Below are 20,121 nucleotides of genomic sequence, written 5' to 3'. Positions count from 1 at the left end.
AGTGAAAATAGCAGACAAAAAAATTTGTTATGGTATTGTAATCAGGGACAACAATTTTAAACAATTTTCCATCAATTTCCTTTAGCAGTATTTGGTACTGCTGCAGAGAAAATGACAGACAATGATGAATGTATGACAGTTTTCTGTCTATAAGAGCTTCTAATGTCAGCTCTTGAGTGATCCACGTCAGTTTGTTTTAAACAGTTAGACGATACTTTTGGGAGCCATTAAATATTCATCTGAAACAAACTGTGGACACAATTGAGAATTGGGCTGATGCCTTATTTAAATTTTTAAATAAGTTAATTCTCTTAACTTTTATTTATTCAAAAACAGACCTATAAATAATTGATGAAAAAAGCCATAAATATTAATAATAAAATATATTTACTACATAATTTTTTTTTGATTTATTAAAATAATCATTTATATTAGTAATTTAAATGAAATGTTATGGTCTAAAGTTTGATTTAAATTATCTAAATTAACAATAAAAAGTAATTATTTAATAATCTGAATGTCAGCATTTAGTTTTTTTTTATTAATTGCCAAAATATATTTTTTAGAAACAAACCTATAAATCACTGATGAAAGAGGCCAAAGACATTAATAATAGCATAAATAAAATATATTTATTTAATAAAAAAAAAGAAATGTTATGGTCTTGTTGTTTAAAATGTCTTCAACCCATTAGCTGAATTATCTACACTAACAATAAAAATTACTCCTAAAGCTTACCTTAATATCAACATTTACTAGTATTTCTATTAATTCATGAATTTTTATAATTTTTTTTTATAAACAGACCGATAAGATCACAGATAAATTAAATCACAAATAACATAAATTAAATACATTTATTAGATAAAAAAATGAAATGTTATGGTCTTGATGTCTAAAATTTCTTTAATTCATTAACTAACAATAAAAAGTACTTCTATTTAGTACTTTTTCTAGTACTTATTCTAGTACTTACTTATTCTAGTACTACTTTTTAGAAACAGACCTATAAATAACAGATGAAAGAAGCCAAAGACATTAATAATACAACTAATAAAATATATTTTTAAAATAAAAAATGATTTGTTATGGTCTTTTGGTCTAAAATTTGTTTAATTCATTAGCTGAACTATCTAACAATGAAAAAAGTGCTTCTAAAGCATTAAATAATCCTAATGCCAACATTTACCAGTATTTTATTAATTCCCCAAACATTTTTAATAAATAATTAATTTTAATAAAATATCTGTATTAAATAAAAAATGGGTTTATTAAAATAATTAATAATTCAATTAAAGTTTTTTTTTATTAAATATTTTGGTGTTGTTGTCTAAAATTTGTTTCATTCATTAGCTAAATTAAACGTCAATATTTACCAGTACATTATTAAAATGGAAAGTTGTCGGCAGTTGTTTTAAAGATCTCATGCAAAACCTGAACTACATTTAACATTTGTATTTTTATTAAATGGCTTCAACAAAGAATGAATGAATGAAAGAATGAATGCTCTACAAATGTTTATTGCACATTTTTAGTTAAAGAATTAAATAATATTATCATCATGAATTCATAATTGTATACATTTACATACATATGCAGATTAGTTCATTTTTTAAATGCCTTTGACAATAGGGAGTTGAAATCCACATGCTCAAAAAGGTTAAGCATTCAGTTAAAGGATGCTAAAGGCTCTGGAATAAACCGTTTCGTCTTAAACACTGTAGAATGTTTATTTTATTGGAGTACCAAAAAATATGAGTAAACCAGATTGGAATAAACTGAACATTTCCTTTAAAGTGTTCTAGCTGTTGTTGTGTGCCTTTGTTACAGACTGTTATAATTCAAGAGACAAGATGTTTGAGTGTTAGGCTTGCGATGGCGTGTATTTAAAACACCCGCTTGGCCTTTTGTTGTTATAAATGTTTGACATTTACGCCGACCACCAAGAAGCAAATGTCAGCCTAACGCTGTTTGAATTTATGTATGTAATTTAGAGTGCACACTTTGGCAGTTTATTAGGCTGCAGTGAAGACTGTTGCATGTGAGCTGTACTAATAAGAATGCAAATGGAATGGAAACAGAAAATCTTTAATATTGTAAATAACCGTAAAGTTGCTGTAAAACACACTGTTAGCTCTTCTATTTTTCCTAACAAGAATATTTGGGTAATATTTCTGAGCTATTTGAAAATGTTCTAATATTTGCACCAGAGGAAAAACACAGCTGACAGATGCTGTCCTGCACATGTAGATCAACACACACACACACAAAACACTTACACTTTTCCTCTTTACGATTTCTCTTTGCATCTTTAATCCTTGATGGAGATGATAAGATGCTTTAGTATCACATGGTTGGTTCACTATGAAAGTCTCTTTTACCCGTCAACAGATCACTAAAGGAAAATTTTGAGATGCCAAAATAAAAATAGATTAAGGAATAAACAGATAAGCTGTTCTGTCTGCTGATTTACATGTACTCAGACACACAATAGAAGAAACACAGAGCGATGCTGACAGCATGCGATTATATGTAGTGAAGGGCAAAGAGAGACACAGAATAACAAAAATAGCAAAGATCTACAAGGGTAGACATTCTAATTTTAAATTATTTAAACATTTTGAGTCAAAACAGCTAGTGAAAAGCCTCTTTTGGCATTAGAATCTACTACATGATTTACTGAAATATTAGTCTTTGTGTTAGTAAAATACTTTAGTGCAATATTAGTCAGTGAAACATTAGTGCTAAAAAGATGAGATTGCAAATGTAATGGTTTCTGCATGATTCACTAAAACAAATGAAAGACGTTTCAATACTATTATCAATTAAATTTTAGACTTATAGGAAAAAAAACTTTTTTCTAATGCCCAGTGGGAATTTTTTTTTACTTCCCTCATTAAAATTTAATCACATATTTCCCAAACACATAAACAAATTTTAGTGTAAGAAAGATAATTAAACAAAATTGATAAGTTAAATATTTAAAGTTAAATATTTTCTTTTTTATTTTTATTTTGTTGGTTGTATCAATTGAGTAGCTTTACATAGACAAAGCGTTTGCAAAAACCATCATTAGTAAACTAAGGTCACAAGTTCTGTCGTTACAAACATAGTTCATTGATTTGGCATTTCCCAAATCCATCGTTCCAACAAACATTCGCAAACGACATTGCAAAATTGTACTTTTGCAACTACACCTCTATAGCTGTAGAAGCATAGTTCCTGGTTGTGTTATATTCCCAGTTATCCCTCCAATGTTCTATTCATTTAGAACATTATAACATTTAAACTTGGAATGATTTAAAAAATCATTAAAGTAATCTCGGCGATGCAGTGGTGCAGTAGGTAGTGCAGTAGGAAGTTTGTGTGTGGAGTTTCTATGTTCTCCCTGCGTTCGCGTGGGTTTCCTCCTGTGCTCCGGTTTCCCCCACAGTCCAAAGACATGCGGTACAGGTGAATTGGGTAGAATAAAATTGTCTGTATTGTATGAGTGTAAATTAGTGTATATAGATGTTTCCCAGAGATGGGGTGCAGTTGGAAGGGCATCTGCTGCGTAAAAACATATGCTGGATAAGTTGGCGGTTCATTCCACTTTGGCGACCCCAGATTAATAAGGGGACTAAGCAGAGAAGAAATTGAATGAATGAATGAATGAATGAATGAATTAAAGTCATCTCTCTTCGATGTAATTTGCTTTTAAAGTATTTCTACAGTTCAGGTTTAGTGATTTTCATATTGACAATTGCGTTCCATTCATAATGCACTTTGAAAACATTTATGCAATTTTGCACACAAACATAGCTCATGACAAAAGCTATAAGTAATATATTATTTAAAAGTGGAATTTAGGCTATGTTAAGTCTCCAAAGCTTGTATATCATACGTTAATGCTTTTAATTTATATTAAGAAATGTATCTGTACTGTATATGACATGGGCCTGTTGGTTAGAACATTTCTGCACTGGTTCGGATGTGTCAAAGTTGTAAATGTAGACTTAAAAAAAAGAATTTAAAAAAGCAATATACTTAATAATAATTAGAATAATAATTCAACAGAGGTTGCGATATCTGCTACCAGATCTATTTTCAGTTGTCTGACACCAACATGCATATATACTAAAGTAATTTATAATAAATACTATAGTGTCTTTTAACTATGCTCACACTGGCACCTCCAATAGCTGGCACTGGCACCTCTCAGCTAAAAAGTTAAAAGTAAATGTTAGGAATTGTTTTTTTTTTATGTATGGGTGATATATATTGCATCACCAAAAATGACTGCGGTCATGTTCATGTGTTGCGCAATATATCGATATATTGATTGTTGTGACGTCCGAGTTTGGATGTCTATTAGATGTTTTTTAATCACACAAAAATGATTTCTGTGATGTAGCCCCTTTCATTTGCATTAAATTTTGAGAAAACACAAAACTGAACATTTAGCCTAATTAACCTCAAATGTGGCATTTAACATATTATGCATGCTAAAATGCTGTGCCATTGTTTTGACTGAATTCCTACAATCTGTTTCCTTGTAAGAGCAGATGGAAGCCTATTTTTGTCACTTAACACTTGCACTGATTTTCACTGAATCATAAGAATGGCTGTCAAGTAGCACGCCTAAATATATCTTAAACTAGGCTGTTCTATTCTCAGGTGCCGTAAATACCCCAATAAAAACTGGTTCACAGGCAGAGCAACCACAAACCATATCCAGCAGTTCCGTTTTTTGTAATTATCATAGTTTAATTATAATTATGTATTAATTATTTTAATTATTACTTAGAATAATTCAAGATATTCTGTCTTTTTGTTCAATTCTCTAGTCTGTCGATGGATGTGGGACAACCTTACCTGCTGGCAGCCTGCAAGACTGGGTCAAGTGGTCTGGATGCCCTGTCCTGAACTATTTGAAGTCATGAATGATGAAAATAACGGTGAGTGGATGAATGATACCACAGATTGTACAACTTATTGTAGAGAGGTGTGTTATTAATCAGGCTGCTTTGATGCCTGTTGGATAATTAAATAAACATAAAGTCATACAACAAAGCATTCATCTAGAGCAGGGGTGTCAAACTCAATTCCTGGAGGGCCGAAGCCCTGCACAGTTTAGTTCCAACCCTGCTCCAACACACTTACACTTAGGACTCAATTAGTTTGATCAGGTGTGCTTAATTAGGGTTGGAACTAAACTGTGCAGAGCTGCGGCCCTTTTGGAACTGAGTTTGACACCTGTGATCTAGAGCAAGGGTTTCAATAGTCTCCTATATAATGTTATCAGACTATTAGAATTATATTCTCCAAATTTTACCCATATCCTACAGAAAATAAAAGAAGTATTTTATAGTTACATAAAAAACAACATGCAAATAAAAAGCCATCAGCTTTCTTTTTCTTTTCCAATTCCATCACGACCCTTAAGGTTATTACGTCAAATTAACAGTACAGCAATAGTGATAGTTGCAGCAGATTGATTTTACAGCACAATGCTAAACTTTGACACCTTTATGGCACTCACATACATTAAAAACAAAGGCCACAACTTAACATGGTGGATGATCTCCAAGTGGCGGTCTCCAAAATTAAGCCAAGCGTAGTCTTGTGCTGTAAATATTGTGCCCACCATTCTCATTCAGTCAGGTTAATATTAAACAAATGATTTCTGACTATAAAAAGTATAGCTTTGTTAGACTGCTGCACTTTTTTGTGTTGTCAAAATGCTCGTATTTATATAGTTTCTACTGGTGTGTGTGTGTGTGTGTGTGTTTGCACCATTGTGTGCAATCTTTGTATGTTAACCACCTCAGAGGATAGTGAGGGATGCAAGTCACTGGGATTGTTATTTTGGGGTCGTTGATCTAGAGACCAAAACAACATAAAGAAAACAACCAAAATACATTAGCAAACCCTCAGTAGTGCACTATAGATTAGAATACTTTAGAAACTGCATATTGAAATTTTCTGAGAAAGTTTATAAAGCATCTACTCTATAGCGTTGTGATGGTGAGTTTTGGATGGACAAACAATGCATATACTATATACTTTTTAATGTCATTACAAGCTTTCATATATTCTTTCATCTGCTGAAAACTAAAGTTGTTTTGAAGAATTTTAAGAAATGTACAGTTTACGTTGATAAAAAAAAATTCAGTGTAGTTTTTGTCTGTAAACCTGAAATCAGTGGGAACTATCAGACTGTCAGTCTAAATTCTATTATTTGTGTATCTGTTTTGGAATTCGATGCACATTTTAAGGAAAAATCACTAGCCCTGTGAAATGTAAAAAATAATAATAATAATATTCAAGTGCTGTTTAATGGAGAATTTTTAAAATAATAGTTTTAAAAACTAATTTCTAACAACGTATTTATTTTGTCCTTGCCATGATGACAGTACATATATTTGAGTTATTCCGCAAAATATTAGTATTTAGCTCAATTCAATGGCTTAACTAGGTTAATTAGTTTAACTAAATTCTATTTATTAGGCAAGTTATAGAAAAAATTTGTTTGTTTCTGTAGCTAATTAAAAAAAAAAATGAGGGGTCTGATACATTGACATTTTTTGACTGCTTTTATTCAAGCCAGCAACGGAAATTAGACTTCCTCCAGATGAAAGATACTGTAAAAAATCCCTTGCTCTGTTAAACCTCACTTGGGAAATGTCTGAAAATTGCCAAAAACAACAACAGCAACAGGGTTTGCAATACAGATGTTATCTTACATCATTATAATGTGTTGCTGTTTCACTGGATTATCATGTCTTATGAGGCAGCAGCAGTAGGCTACTGTTGGCATCTGTATTCTGTGCTGCTGTCTCCACAGGTCTCTATATTCAATGAGGTGTGTAGACCAGACTGACTGGCAGTATATTGTCATTTTCCACTTGACTTCCACTTCACAGCCTTGTCTCTTTATTGAATTTCAGTGTGTTTCCTACAAATAATGTTTGAAGTTTACTATGCAAAATCAGAGTAGCTGAAACGGAAATAGATTTCCAGAAACTCTAAACTGCATAAGGATTTTAAAACACATGAATTCAAATCAAATTGTATTAGTATACATTATATTTTATCATTCTTTTTTGTCATTCACACTTCAGTTCCAATCAGATGTGCACAAAAAAAAAAAAAACAGATTTCAATGAAAAGTCTCAACAAGGTTTCACTTGTTTAATTTCTGTAAGAATGTCTCTAGCTAATGGCCCTACAAAACCAAATGACATTTCTGTGGGGAGTTTTGCTTGTTCTCCCCGTGCTCGCGTGGGTTTTCCTTAGGTTCTTCAGTTTTCTCCCACAATCCAAAAAACACACACCCTAAGTAAATTGAACACACAAAATTGATTCCATAGTCAAGCTCTTAGTAAGTACACCTCTCTTCATACATCCATATCTGTCATTTAGCTATAAATAAGGGGGGGGGGGGGGGGTTAGTTCATCAAGATCTACCTGAGCTCAAACTCCCCTCTCGCTCTGGAAACGGGAGGGAGCCCAGGGCTCCAGGATCTCATAAGCTCAGGGCTCTCTCAGGACAGCATGTCAGACAAGTTTTATTATCAATCAGCACCCGCAGGAAATCCACACCAACACGGGGAGAACATGCAAACTCCACACTGAAATGCCAACTGATCCAGGACTCAAACCAGCAACCCTCTTGCTGTGAGGCAAACGTGCTAACCACTGAGCCACCGTGTTGCCCATATTTCATTTCAGCTTTACTTAAATTACTGTAATAGCTTTAGTTTTAGTAAACAACATTTTCTGATCATGTTTATTTAAGTTATTGTACAGTAGTTTGGTCTTCTGTTACCTCTTTTCGAAATGACTTCACAATATCAACTGTGTGGTTATTTAACAGAGTTTGGAAAGGTGAGTCGTAACTGCACTGAATATGGCTGGTCGGAGATGGTCCCACACTACGTTGATGTTTGCCCTTTCAATGAAAATGGAACAAATCCAGTAAGTTCTCTTCACTTTTTTTTTTTTTTTTGCTTTATACTACTCCTAACTCCTTCTCTAAAAAACTATTGTGATATTACATTGTATTAAAGTACATTTAGTATTTCAATTCCTCTTTATTTCTATACTAGTGCTCTTACAATTTAGATTGTGCCAAAGCAGTTTAACATAGAAGTTGTAGTAAATTGAAACAGTGTCAGTTCGGTTTGCAGAGTTGAAGTTCAGTTCAGTGGATTTTAATTTTCACTGCTGAAAGTCCAAACAGTATATAGATATAGACTTATTATTTACTGTTATATGTTTGAATTATGTTTAATCTTCATTTGTTCTGTGTGTGTGCAGGATATGTACTATGTGTCAGTAAAGGCTCTGTATACTGTGGGCTACAGCACCTCTCTGGTATCTCTCACCACTGCCATGGTCATCCTCTGCAAGTTCAGGTCAGAGTTCAACCTGGCTTAAGCTTGTTGCTCACAAAGAGGACATAACAGTTCACTGCATTCTATTTATATAAGCCCAAAGTATCATATCAATTTTTACAAGGGCACTTTAATGCAGAGTCGTTTAAAGTAAATTCCATCTAATAGCATGCACAAAAACTTGAGAGTCATCTTTGTCCACCATCTACGCTTTTTTCTGTAAAATTATAACCTGGTTGTAGACAAATAAAGTAGTTACATACACACAAATTAGTACAAAAGCTGTTTAAAGTTTATGTATGAGCTGGGCCGCGTACATTTTAAGCCAGGGATCTCAAACTCAGTTTGGCGCAGGGCCATATCAGGGACTGACAATTCATAGGAGGGCTATTTTAACATATATTTCCAATGTTTAAATCGGGCCCAGAAATAATATGCTTATGCCTTACTCTTAAAATAGAAACCTAAAGTAACCCGTACATATAGTACAGTACTTAAATGTCCAGCAGGTGAGGGTTCAAAGCCACAAGTGGCTGCTATATGTTACTGCACAACAATGATAGTGATTCAAAAACATATTCATACATTTTGGTCAGGCTGAATCTCATTATATTTTGACGTCAGTTGTGTGTCAGAGGAAGGAAGGCAGCGGGCTGGCAGTTTGAGACCCCTGTTCTAAGCGTTTTTAGAAATATCGGACTGTGCGCATACAGTATGTATTCTTGTGATGAATTTTCCACCACCCTAGTGTACGAAACTACACTAAACCTACAAAATTAAGGGGTTAATCTTCAGATGATACTTGAGGTCCAAGGTCAACTTTTAGTAATATTATGACAACATGAAAGCAATTGGGAACAACAGCAACTCAGCCATGAAGTGGTTCAGCTCATGCTGAGATACACAGTGCACAGAAGTCAAGAAGAATCATTAGCTTCAGACTACCTGAAGAACAGTACACAGAGAGCTTTAAGGAATGAGTTTTCATGGCCGAGCAGCTGCATCCAAGCCTTACATCTCCATGTGCAAACCACCACTGGACATTAGAGCAGTGGAGAGGTGCACTGTGGAGTGACAAATTACACTTTGAATGAGTCTGAGGTTGAGGAAAGTGAGTGGCCTGCACAGAGTCCTGACCTCAGCCCAAAAGAACACCTTTGGGATCAATTAGAGGAAAGCCTGCAAGACTGGACTGCTTTTTCAACATCGTTGCCTGACCTCACAAATATGCTTCCAGAATTCCTATAAACACACTCCAAAACCTTGCAGAAAGGCTAGAAGAGTTGAAACCTTTATAGCAACAAAGTAACTCCTTATTAAAACCTAGATTAATATTAAGACGTCTTGTGCATGTGAAGACAGATGTCCCAAAACTATAAGCAATATAATGCGTTGCATAATAAACAAAGACCCTTTAGCTAATCAGAATCTAATTAGTATTTTTTTTTTTTAAATACCAAACTAATATACTAACATTTACAAACATGTTGCATTTGGAGTTAGTGCATGTTTATCAATGAAAGCAATAATGTTTGGTTCAGCAATCTTTTGTTTGTCATTTATAATATTACAACTTCAGTTTCTGCTCATCCTATAAAAATGTATCACATTTTTTTTTCTTCACATAAATATAAAGCAGCACTGTTTAAGCATAAACATCAATATTCCTGATGGCTGAAAAATACGGACACATTTAAAACTGTAATAAATTCATCAAATAAATGTGACCTCTGCGAACGTAACACGTTTGTTTTAAAACAAAAAAACCTTTTCATCCTCAAACTTTCACATGACACGGTACACATATGATGTGTTTTTGTTCTATTTCATCTAATATTTCTTTATTGCGATTGGCTTTCCCTCAGGAAGCTACACTGCACCCGGAATTTCATTCATATGAACCTGTTTGTGTCCTTCATCCTGAGGGCCATCTCGGTTTTCATTAAAGATGGCATTTTATATGCAGAGGAGGACAGCAACCATTGCTTTATACACACTGTGAGTCTCTCAGTCTCTTTTCCCTTCAAATAGCACACAAATAGCCGGGCAGTCATGGTGATGGGCCCATTAACATCCCGGGTTGCCCATGTCATTTCTTTGTGGAAGGAATTAGTCTCAGAATGACACGTTTGTGTTGCTGTTATGTGCTTTAATTTGCTTCGGATAATGAGGTCTCCGTAGTCACCTCACAGTCGCTTTTTGCTTGGCCAACTAGCTAAATGCGCTCTGAATGTTTCCCTGTGCAGCAAGTTGTTGGAAATAAGTTGATTTTAAAGGAATAGTTCAACTGAAAACTAAAATTGTAACATTTACTTTATGCTTGTGACATTCCAAATCTATCGTAGATGACATTGAGAGTTTATGCAGATCCCAGCAGGCACACAACATCATAAGACATTTTAATATTAGGTTAGGTTTAGGTTGTGACATCAGGTAACCAAAATTCACTTTCTAGTCAGCGTCTATAGACAATGTTATTTTGATGTCCAATAACGACGTTGTTTGAGTATTGGGTTGATTTTAGGTTGGAAAATGTTGTAAAGCCAACATCTTAAACCAATGTCATATTGATGTCAAATACTGACGTTTATTTGTCAGGAATGGCAACCAAAATCCAACTTCTGATAGACATCAAAGTGATAAAGTCTACACAATGTCAAACTGTAACATCATTATATGTTGATATTTGGTTGATTGTAAGTTGGGCATTGGACACATTGGGTTCTGACGTCAACCCGATTTTCATTTCCAAATAAAATGCAGTTCCATGACGTTGGGTTACAACATCAATCTGACCATGTTGACATCCTGTGCCTGCTGGGATTTAAATTATGATTAAATTCATCAGTATCAAACATGTAAAAATGCTATATTGATGCTGTGTTTTCTTTCTGCAGGTGGAGTGTAAAGCGGTGATGGTATTTTTTCACTATTGTGTTCTGTCAAATTACTTCTGGCTGTTCATCGAGGGCTTGTATCTCTTTACTTTGCTCGTTGAGACGTTCTTTCCAGAGAAAAGATACTTCTACTGGTATACCATTATTGGATGGGGTAAGACCTAAAATTACACCTGCACATCCTGGGCCTGAAATGAATACTTGTCAAGTTCCAAATTTTTGAATTTATGATTTTAGCAATGTCTGAGAATGCAACAGAGTTTTGTGTAAGGTGAACACATTATTAGGAACTATTGCTTTCTGTGTACAGAACTGTAACATTATGCACTATATTTTGCACAACAATGTAGTCATTATTTAATACAAATATATCTGAATCTTTAAAATATGGCAACTTCACGCATGATGCCTGTACTTTGCAATTAAAAATTAACCATTATGTCAAGAGAGCAACAAAAAGGCAATCAGAAAACTTTTCTTTGAAGAAATATCAAAATTTGATTTCGGTAGATGTCCCAATTCTACCTGAAGTTCTGAAAGTCTCACAAATTTAACGTCTCTCTTAAGTCAAATAAATCCCTAGAATCGAGCAAGTACAGTAAGAGAGGAGTCTTTTCAGTGCAATTTGGTGTGCTAAAAGTGGCAATAGCTTGGAAACCAACCAGTTAATGCAACTTACATACAAACAAGCGATTGAAAATGGAATAGGAGTACAACTGCCAATTTTGGGGCTAATGTGATTTAAATTAACAACACTTTTTATGTAGATTACTTCACAGTCATCCAAAAAGTTTATTTTAAACGTTATATATTTTTAAACTCTAGCCTACGTTAAATGAACTGTGAGTATACAGTCATTTAAACCCCCTTTGTGTTTTTATAGGCTACTTCTGGAAATGGCTCTTTGCCACAATATCCCTTAACAAACTTATTATTAGTTTGAATTAGGTTAATTTTTAAACCTTTACTTTCTAAAAATATAATAGTGAAAGTGTAAAATAAAAATATCACCCACGTACACACAGTATACTGTTCAGATGTATGTGAAAAGCATGGCTGAAGCTTTGGGAAACAAAACAATACGTTGTTCAGGTCTGATTATAAAGTAGGTACAAGCAAACAGCCCTTCACTTCAATGAAATATGAATACTAAGTATGTTATTACCTTGAAGCCGATAACGACATTTCGTGATTAGTGAAGGCAACAGCGTTCATGCTTAAGTCCACATTCAGTTCTCCTTTAATCAATCAGTATTAATGGCGTTCGTGTAAGTAATAAGTAGATTGTTTGCGACCTCTGCTGGTCAAAACAATTACTACTACCTTGCAGGCTGCAGTAATTCTTGTTTCTGCAGGGAATTTCTGCGGGATGATTTGTATTTACTTACATTCCTGATCTAAAACGTCAGGTTCCAAAAATCATATTGAAATCTGCAGTATATTTTGAAATTGATGTTGTTTGACCCTATTTTTTCAGGTACTCCAACAATATGTGTGACTATCTGGGCTGTTTTAAGAGCTCATTTTGATAACATTGGGTAAGACCAAATATTAATGTAGACTATCTTTAATTATTGTTATTTTTAATTTAATAAAATGAATAAATGTGTGGATTTGCTGCAGTTGCTGGGATATTAATGACAATGCTACCATCTGGTGGGTGATAAAGGGCCCTGTTCTTGCCTCTATTATGGTAAATATGTCATCTCGAAAGAATTTATTTGTTGCATCGATTAATTCAGAAGCAAATATTGACAACATCTCTTGTCTTTTTCATCACAGATCAACTTTATACTGTTCATTGGCATCATTATAATCTTGGTGCAGAAGCTGCAGTCTCCAGACATCGGAGGGAACGAGTCCAGCATTTATCTGTCAGTCATATACATTTTCATTTGATATATGTAGGATTGACAGTATTATGTTGATGTGGGGAGTGTGATCGGTGTGTTGTTTGATTGACAGGCGTCTGGCTCGCTCCACTCTGCTCCTCATTCCCCTGTTTGGCATCCACTACACTGTCTTTGCTTTTACTCCAGAAGATGTTAGTAAGAGAGAAAGGCTGGTGTTTGAGCTCGGTCTTGGGTCTTTTCAGGTATAAGAACTCAGTTGTAGTACTATTTCGAGGCATTTTTAAAATTTCTTTTTTTATTACATGTAGGCTATATTCTGCATAACATGTTTATAGTGTTTTAGTAAATATGGAGCCTATGTGAGCTGAAAGCTTATATATTTTTTTGGCTTTTGTTTTTCTATGCAGATATTATTCAGCTATTAAACAATATTACAATAGATGCTGCTTTTTTTACCGTTTTGAAAACCATTTTCATTTATCTTTTCAGGGTTTTGTTGTAGCTGTCCTTTACTGCTTCCTTAATGGAGAGGTAAGTCATTTACAGGTGATTTAAAAAATAAATAAATAAATAAATAAATAAATAAATAAATAAATAAATAATAAAAAAGGTTTAGGTTAAAGTGTTGTAATGTGACAAAAAAGTGAGACAGAAATGTTAATAATTTTAACAACTAACAGAAATACTTTTGAATAATTCAGTTAAATAAAATCATCAAGGAAATGTCTACATTTGTTTTTATTATTTTTAAATTACATGATATTTTATCTTTTTAAAATTACCTTGTAATTTTTTTTACTTTATTATTAAGACTTTCTGTGAGACTCTAAACACTTTCTTCTTTTAATAAAAATAAATATTAGTTTATTATAATTTCATCAATTTATCGATGATCAATTTTATAATAATTCCTCCAATAAAGTGGATTTAAAAGAAAAAAAATAAGATGAAATGAAGAGTTCATCTTGTGTTCTATTTCTGTCAGGAGGCATTTAAAATAAGATATTTAAAATTACATTTATTTGATTCTAAAATTACTATTTTGTTATTGTTGTTTTAATTATGTTAAAATTATTATTTTTATAAATTCTAATAAGAAAAAAGTTTGTGGACCGTTTGTGTAAGGAAATTAATAAATGAAAGAAAGAATTTTATTTGATTTTTTTTATATTCACAACATTTTAAATCAAATTTTTAAAATAAAATCTAATATGAAAATTTTAACCTGCATTCTTTTTAAAGAATGAATCCCTCAATTAATTTTTTTCCTACTAAATGAAATACATTTTTAATGAGATTTAATTTGTCAACATTTCTATAAAAAATCATTTTAACTTGGATTTTGTTTACAGATGTGTCTATATGCCATTTTATTATAAATTCTTTTAAAAAAATTAATAAAAAAACTCCAACTTGCATTCTATTTTATGAAGAGAAAAAGGTCTCTGGAGGCTATTTCTCCTTTCATTAAAAGAATATTAGTATAATATAATTTAATCGACTAATTGATCGATCAATTTTATAATAATTCCTCAAATTAAGTGGAATTAAAAGATGAAATAAGATGAGATGAAGAGTTTGTCTTGTGTTCTTTTTGGAGGTATTTAAAATTAAATATTTAAAATAACATTCATTTTATTCTAAAATTACTATTTTGTTATTGTTGTTTAAATTATGTTTCAAACAAATTATTATTTTTATAAAGTATAATAAAGAAAAAAAGTTAAATTGTGTACCTTATGCTTAAGGAAATGAATAAATTAAAGAATGTTTTTATATGAATTATGTCCATTTTTATATTTTTACTCGTATTTAAATAATATTTTATTAGATAAAACCTAATAAGAAAAATCTAACATGCATTCTTTTAAAAGAATGAATTCCCCTAATTTAAATTTCTTCTTATAAATTAATACATTTTAATGATAGTATTTGTCCATCAAGAAATCATTTTAACTTGCATTTTGTTTACAGATGTCTCTAGATGTCATTTTATTATAAATTATTTAAAAGAACCAAAATAAATAAATGAACCTCCAACTTGCATTCTATTTTATGAAAAGAAAAATGTCTCTGGAGGCTCATTCTCACACTGCTCATTAAACCAGCCTTCCATATAAATTATTAACCAAACCTATTTAAAATTCAGGCCTCTCCATAACCAGCATGTAAAAACATCTGCAGCTCGCCTGTAAGATCCAATAACAGCTTAACAACCCTGTGAATTTCCCCCAAAGGTGCAGTCCGAAATCAAGCGAAAGTGGCGCAGCTGGACGGTGAACCGCTACTTTGCGGTGGACATGAAGCACAGACACCCTTCTCTGGCCAGCAGTGGAGTCAACGGGGGAACACAGCTCTCCATCCTCAGCAAAAGCAGCTCGCAAATCCGCATGTCCAGCCTTCAAGCCGAAACACCGGCCACGTGAACGCTCAGACCCACAAACTGAAGGCCAAACACCTCAGAGCGACATCCCATAATCTACAGTGCGTCAACAACATACAAATCCTGTTTCATCTTCGTTTGAGGTCCGTATCATGTCGGCTGAAGTTGTAATATCTGGCAACTGTCAGCTGTATTATCTGGCAATCGCCAATAGATGGCAGGATTTCGCTGTGAGAAATCAGAGGAGGTCGCAAATGGTGTTGTATTTTGAAATGAACCGAAAGGAATTACTTACGAAGGAAACAAAAAATCCGAATCTGTAACTGTGAGGTGTTTAGGATGCAGTTTTTGTACATATAAAAGTCTGTCACGTTTTATTTTTTCTGTCTGTGAAGAATTGTGAAGATTTCGCATTAGTTCGTTGTCAAACAGAAGCGGTTGGTCTGAATGAAGACAGCATCAAGTGGAAAGAGTCATTTTTGAAAGGAGAAGAAATAACATTTTTGGCCCACAGGAGCTTAATGAACTGGTTTCCTGTTCCTAAGATGAATTTAATATTGAATGAATGTTAATGTTAATGTTAAATGTTATGAATGTAAATAGTTTATTATGTTGTAAATGTATATTGAAGAGAATGCAGAGAAAGGACAATGAAGATGTTTAGTAAATGTTGAAGTCCTGGGACTTAGGCCTATAGTATTTCCCGAACTGGCATTTGAAACCTCTTTAAAAGAATAACTTTTTTTTACTGAGTGAATTCCTCTTCTATTTCTTTTGGTTACATATTATATTTTTAAATAGCCGTTGGTACAGAAAATGTCAATTAGAATATAACAAAGCAGTAAACACGTGCCACATACCACAATGTTTGGCATATTTACTATATATATATATATATATATATATATATATATATATATATATATATATATATATATATATATATATATAAATATATAAATATATATATATATATATATATATATATATATATAAATCTCAATGTCGTATCAGTGAATTTATAGCAGTGAATTATTTATTTACCTTTCTTTACACCACTTTTTGAAAGCTCATAATTATTCATGATGTTTGACATCTTGCCCATTTTGTAACTTAATGTCGTAAAACCGTACAAATAGAGCACTTTTAAAATTCCAAAGATACATTTTTTGGATATTTGACCCCGAGACGTCATCTGCCGTACTCGTTTGCAATTTTTGCAACTGATGTCATTCCATAGCTATATGAAAATCTTTTTTTAAGTGCCTTTTTTGCACAACAGAGACAATTATTTGGGTTTTCAAAGATGAACTGCGATGCTTAACACATTACTGCATTTGTCTGTGAAAGTGCTTTTTTAACAATTGAAGTGAACCAAGAAGCCTTCAGAGAAATCAAAATAGTTTTGTTCTGTCAACAGGCCTTCAGTTTTCTGTTAGTAAAGCTAAAGTTCAAAACATGTCATGCATAATTTGGTATGAAAAAATATATGGGGAAAAATAGAAAATTTGAGAAAAAAAAAACAACAACACATTTTTTCATGATTCGTTAACATTTTTCTCCCCAGTTTAATATTGTTTACATACTGTATTCTCCCTTTGTTAAGCATAGCTATTTGTATTAAACAAATGCCTTGGTTTTCAAACGATAACTGCAAAAAGAAAATGCACACAAGGTCAGAGCTAATGTTTTATATGATTGTTATTTATTTATATGTAAAATGATGCTGTATATAGATTCTTGAACATTTGAAGTGGGAAGTTTAGTGTTCATTTACTTTCAATAAGCAAGAAGGTAAATCCTGTAATTATGATCATTTATTGTAATTGATGTATTATATATTTTCCAAGAAAACACGCTTTTTAAAAAAATTAAAATTAAAATTAAACATAATTTTAATGGCGAAAATTTTTGCAGCAACATACTAAACAATACACACAGTATAAGGACTAGGTGATATTTTATTATTTAAAAAAAAACTACAAAAGTATTTTAACTTTTACCACAGGACAAAATAAACAATTTTGAATATTCTTAATAAACTCTCAAAAAGGTCAGTTAGATTTTTTCCATTTATTAAAAGGACCAATTTGGGTTCCCTTCAGTTTTTTTTTTTTTTACAGAATATTTCGATAATACATTTTTTTTTTTCTAGCTATAAATGATGTTTCTTGCAAACAAAAGGTTATTTACATAGGTTCTTCATGAAAAAGTCAATGTCAATAATTAAAAAACAAGTGTATTTAGTAAAGTCTCTCATTAAATGACATAATCAGTGTGATTTATCATTACATTGAGTAAGCAATCTTTAGCAATACATTGTAGACACTTTAGAGCTAAATAAATAACAATAAATTATCTATGTTTATGTGTATAAATGTTAAAGTAACACAAACACTTGTGGCCATTTAACAGATTTTACACTGGGCTTTATTTAAAATACAAATTTCTATCATAATTGTTAACTAAAGAGCTAATGTTTAAACATAGTTTTTCCAACATCATTGTCTATTCATCTTAAACAATGCATGTTTTCCTGTGATTTAGTGGATGCTAAAACATACAAAGAAAGTGAGTGACTTCTTATTAATGTGCAGCAATATTGTTGTTCAAGAGAAAAGGGAAAAAAATAGGGCCAACAAGCATGTGCACTTTCTCGAAAACACATCACAACTATTTTTACTATATTCTGTTAATTATTACAGTACTTTTTGTATAGATTTAGTACATTTGAAACACCTCTCTGATACCTCTCATTGAAAGGAGTTGGATGGCAGCACATATTTGTACATACAACCACTCAAAACTAGAAAACCTGCACCTTTTATACCTCTTACAACATTCGACAGACACTATAGTGATGCTTTAGCACTTGTGCCTGCAATTTCCATTCCAATTTCCCAGTTATGATTACATATATGGCTTAGAATATACATAAAAAATGGGCTGATGATGAAATGAAGTGAGCTGTCAACGTGACACGGGTATGGAGATGACAATATGTGTTCTTTTTATATTTTATTACAGAGCAGAAATGACATATGTTTAGTTTTTTTTTTTTTTGTAAATTGAATTGTTTGAAAATGTATAACTAGTATTGTAGAACAAGATAGGGATTTTGATGTGTATATATAGCTAAATATAGAGCTAACATTGTGATGTGGATGGAGATGCAAAACACTTAATGTCACTTCATGCACACTACATGTCTTATTTTAAGCTCCAGCATACAGTATCAGAGAATACGTCTAGTATTTAGAATGTTAATATTACCGTGATTTGGGAGACTTGTAAATGACAGTAGATTTCTTTGAATGTTCTAGATGATGTTAACTACAGCTGAACTTGCTTTAGTGGAAAGTTGCTAGCTTTTTATGTATTTTTTTTTCTTTGGTATATTTTATGTAACTGATTGTAATGTACTGTACAAACTGTCCTTTTTTTCTGTTTTGATGTGTGTATGCTATATGACAGACTTCTGATTTGAAAACATCATTAAATTTTGGGGCTTTTTTTTTTGGAAAAAGAATTTGTACTTGAAATTTTCTATTTAGCAATCTTGCTCGAAAGATACCAAAAATATATAATTTACACCTGCAAAAAATGTCTTGTTGTCGATCCCGGTTGTAAGAGCAAAAAATAATAACTTCTAGTTGATTATTTGGAAAAGTGGCAGAAGGCAGATTTTTCCTAATGATCTGTTGAATTGCATACCAATCATCACAAATACAGCAGAAGACCTACTGGAACCCACATGAACCCAAGATTCTCATAGAAATCAGTCAAGTTTGGTGAGGGGAAAATCATGGTTTGGGGTTACATTCGGTATGGGGGCCTGCAAGAGATCTGTAGAGTGGACGGCAACATCAACAGCCTGAGGTATCAAGACATTTGTGCTGCCCATTACATTACAAACCACAGGAGAGGGCAAATTCTTCAGCAGAATTTGGATAGACGACAAGACTTTGTCAGGTAGTAAAAGGGGTAGATAAAATTGTAGGGAAAAAAATTATTAATATGATATATATAATCTGAATAAAAATTTCTAAAATTATCGGAGAAATAATATTCTTTCGTCATTTAGAGTAATAGATTTTTTATGTAAAAATAAAATGACAAACTTACTCTAACAAAACAAAAACAAATAAATCCTCATGTTAATTTTCATTGTATTTAATTGATAAAAAATTAAATCTTGCTGACAAACTGGTAAAACCTAATAGTTTCAGTGGCAAAATATAAAGTTTTAAAATGACAACTTAATTAAATAGTATTCATGGGCTGCACCATGATTCTATAAATCAGTGTTTCTCAACCACATTCCTGGAGGAGCACCAACACTGCATGTTTTAGATATCTGTCAAACCCATTACAGGTCTTTCAGTTTCTGCTAATGAGTTGTTGATCAGAATCAGGTGTGTTTGGTTACAAGTAAGACAAGTAAAATGTGGAGACAAGTAAAATGTGCAAAGCTGGTGGTCCTCCAGGAACATGGTTGAGAAATACTGCTACAAATAACGTGGTCTTTCAATAAGCAATCAAATTAGTTTTGTCTTCATCCAAAACTACATTCATATATACAATATTAATACAATAATAATGTCATAAAG

General features: G+C 32.4%; 2 protein-coding genes across 24 annotated transcripts in view; one reads left to right on the top strand and one right to left on the bottom strand.

Annotated features, from left to right (window-relative positions):
* Positions 1–12,525, bottom strand: part of pomgnt1 (protein O-linked mannose N-acetylglucosaminyltransferase 1 (beta 1,2-)) — a 140,908-nt gene extending 128,383 nt beyond the window's left edge. For all 23 annotated transcript variants that reach the window (XM_087256029.1, XM_087256031.1, XM_087256016.1 and 20 more), the window contains exon 1: positions 12,441–12,525. The gene's annotated coding sequence lies outside the window, so the exon portion shown is untranslated. The remainder of the gene's footprint in view (positions 1–12,440) is intronic.
* The window catches only part of adcyap1r1b (ADCYAP receptor type Ib), a 54,797-nt gene extending 38,423 nt beyond the window's left edge, over positions 1–16,374 (top strand). Inside the window, exons 4-14 of the mRNA XM_087257582.1 lie at positions 4,827–4,937; positions 7,859–7,959; positions 8,302–8,399; positions 10,244–10,376; positions 11,276–11,429; positions 12,753–12,813; positions 12,899–12,968; positions 13,058–13,149; positions 13,241–13,370; positions 13,618–13,659; positions 15,366–16,374. Of these exons, the coding sequence (XP_087113708.1) occupies positions 4,827–4,937; positions 7,859–7,959; positions 8,302–8,399; positions 10,244–10,376; positions 11,276–11,429; positions 12,753–12,813; positions 12,899–12,968; positions 13,058–13,149; positions 13,241–13,370; positions 13,618–13,659; positions 15,366–15,554 (1,181 nt within the window). The 3' untranslated portion in view covers positions 15,555–16,374. The remainder of the gene's footprint in view (positions 1–4,826; positions 4,938–7,858; positions 7,960–8,301; positions 8,400–10,243; positions 10,377–11,275; positions 11,430–12,752; positions 12,814–12,898; positions 12,969–13,057; positions 13,150–13,240; positions 13,371–13,617; positions 13,660–15,365) is intronic.
* Positions 16,375–20,121: the final 3,747 nt, after the last annotated feature.

This window comes from Danio rerio, chromosome 6 (assembly GCF_052040795.2).
Source record: "Danio rerio strain M-AB ecotype USA chromosome 6, GRCz13ab, whole genome shotgun sequence".
Lineage (NCBI taxonomy): Eukaryota > Metazoa > Chordata > Actinopteri > Cypriniformes > Danionidae > Danio > Danio rerio.
This window is presented reverse-complemented; position numbering and strand designations above follow the sequence as displayed.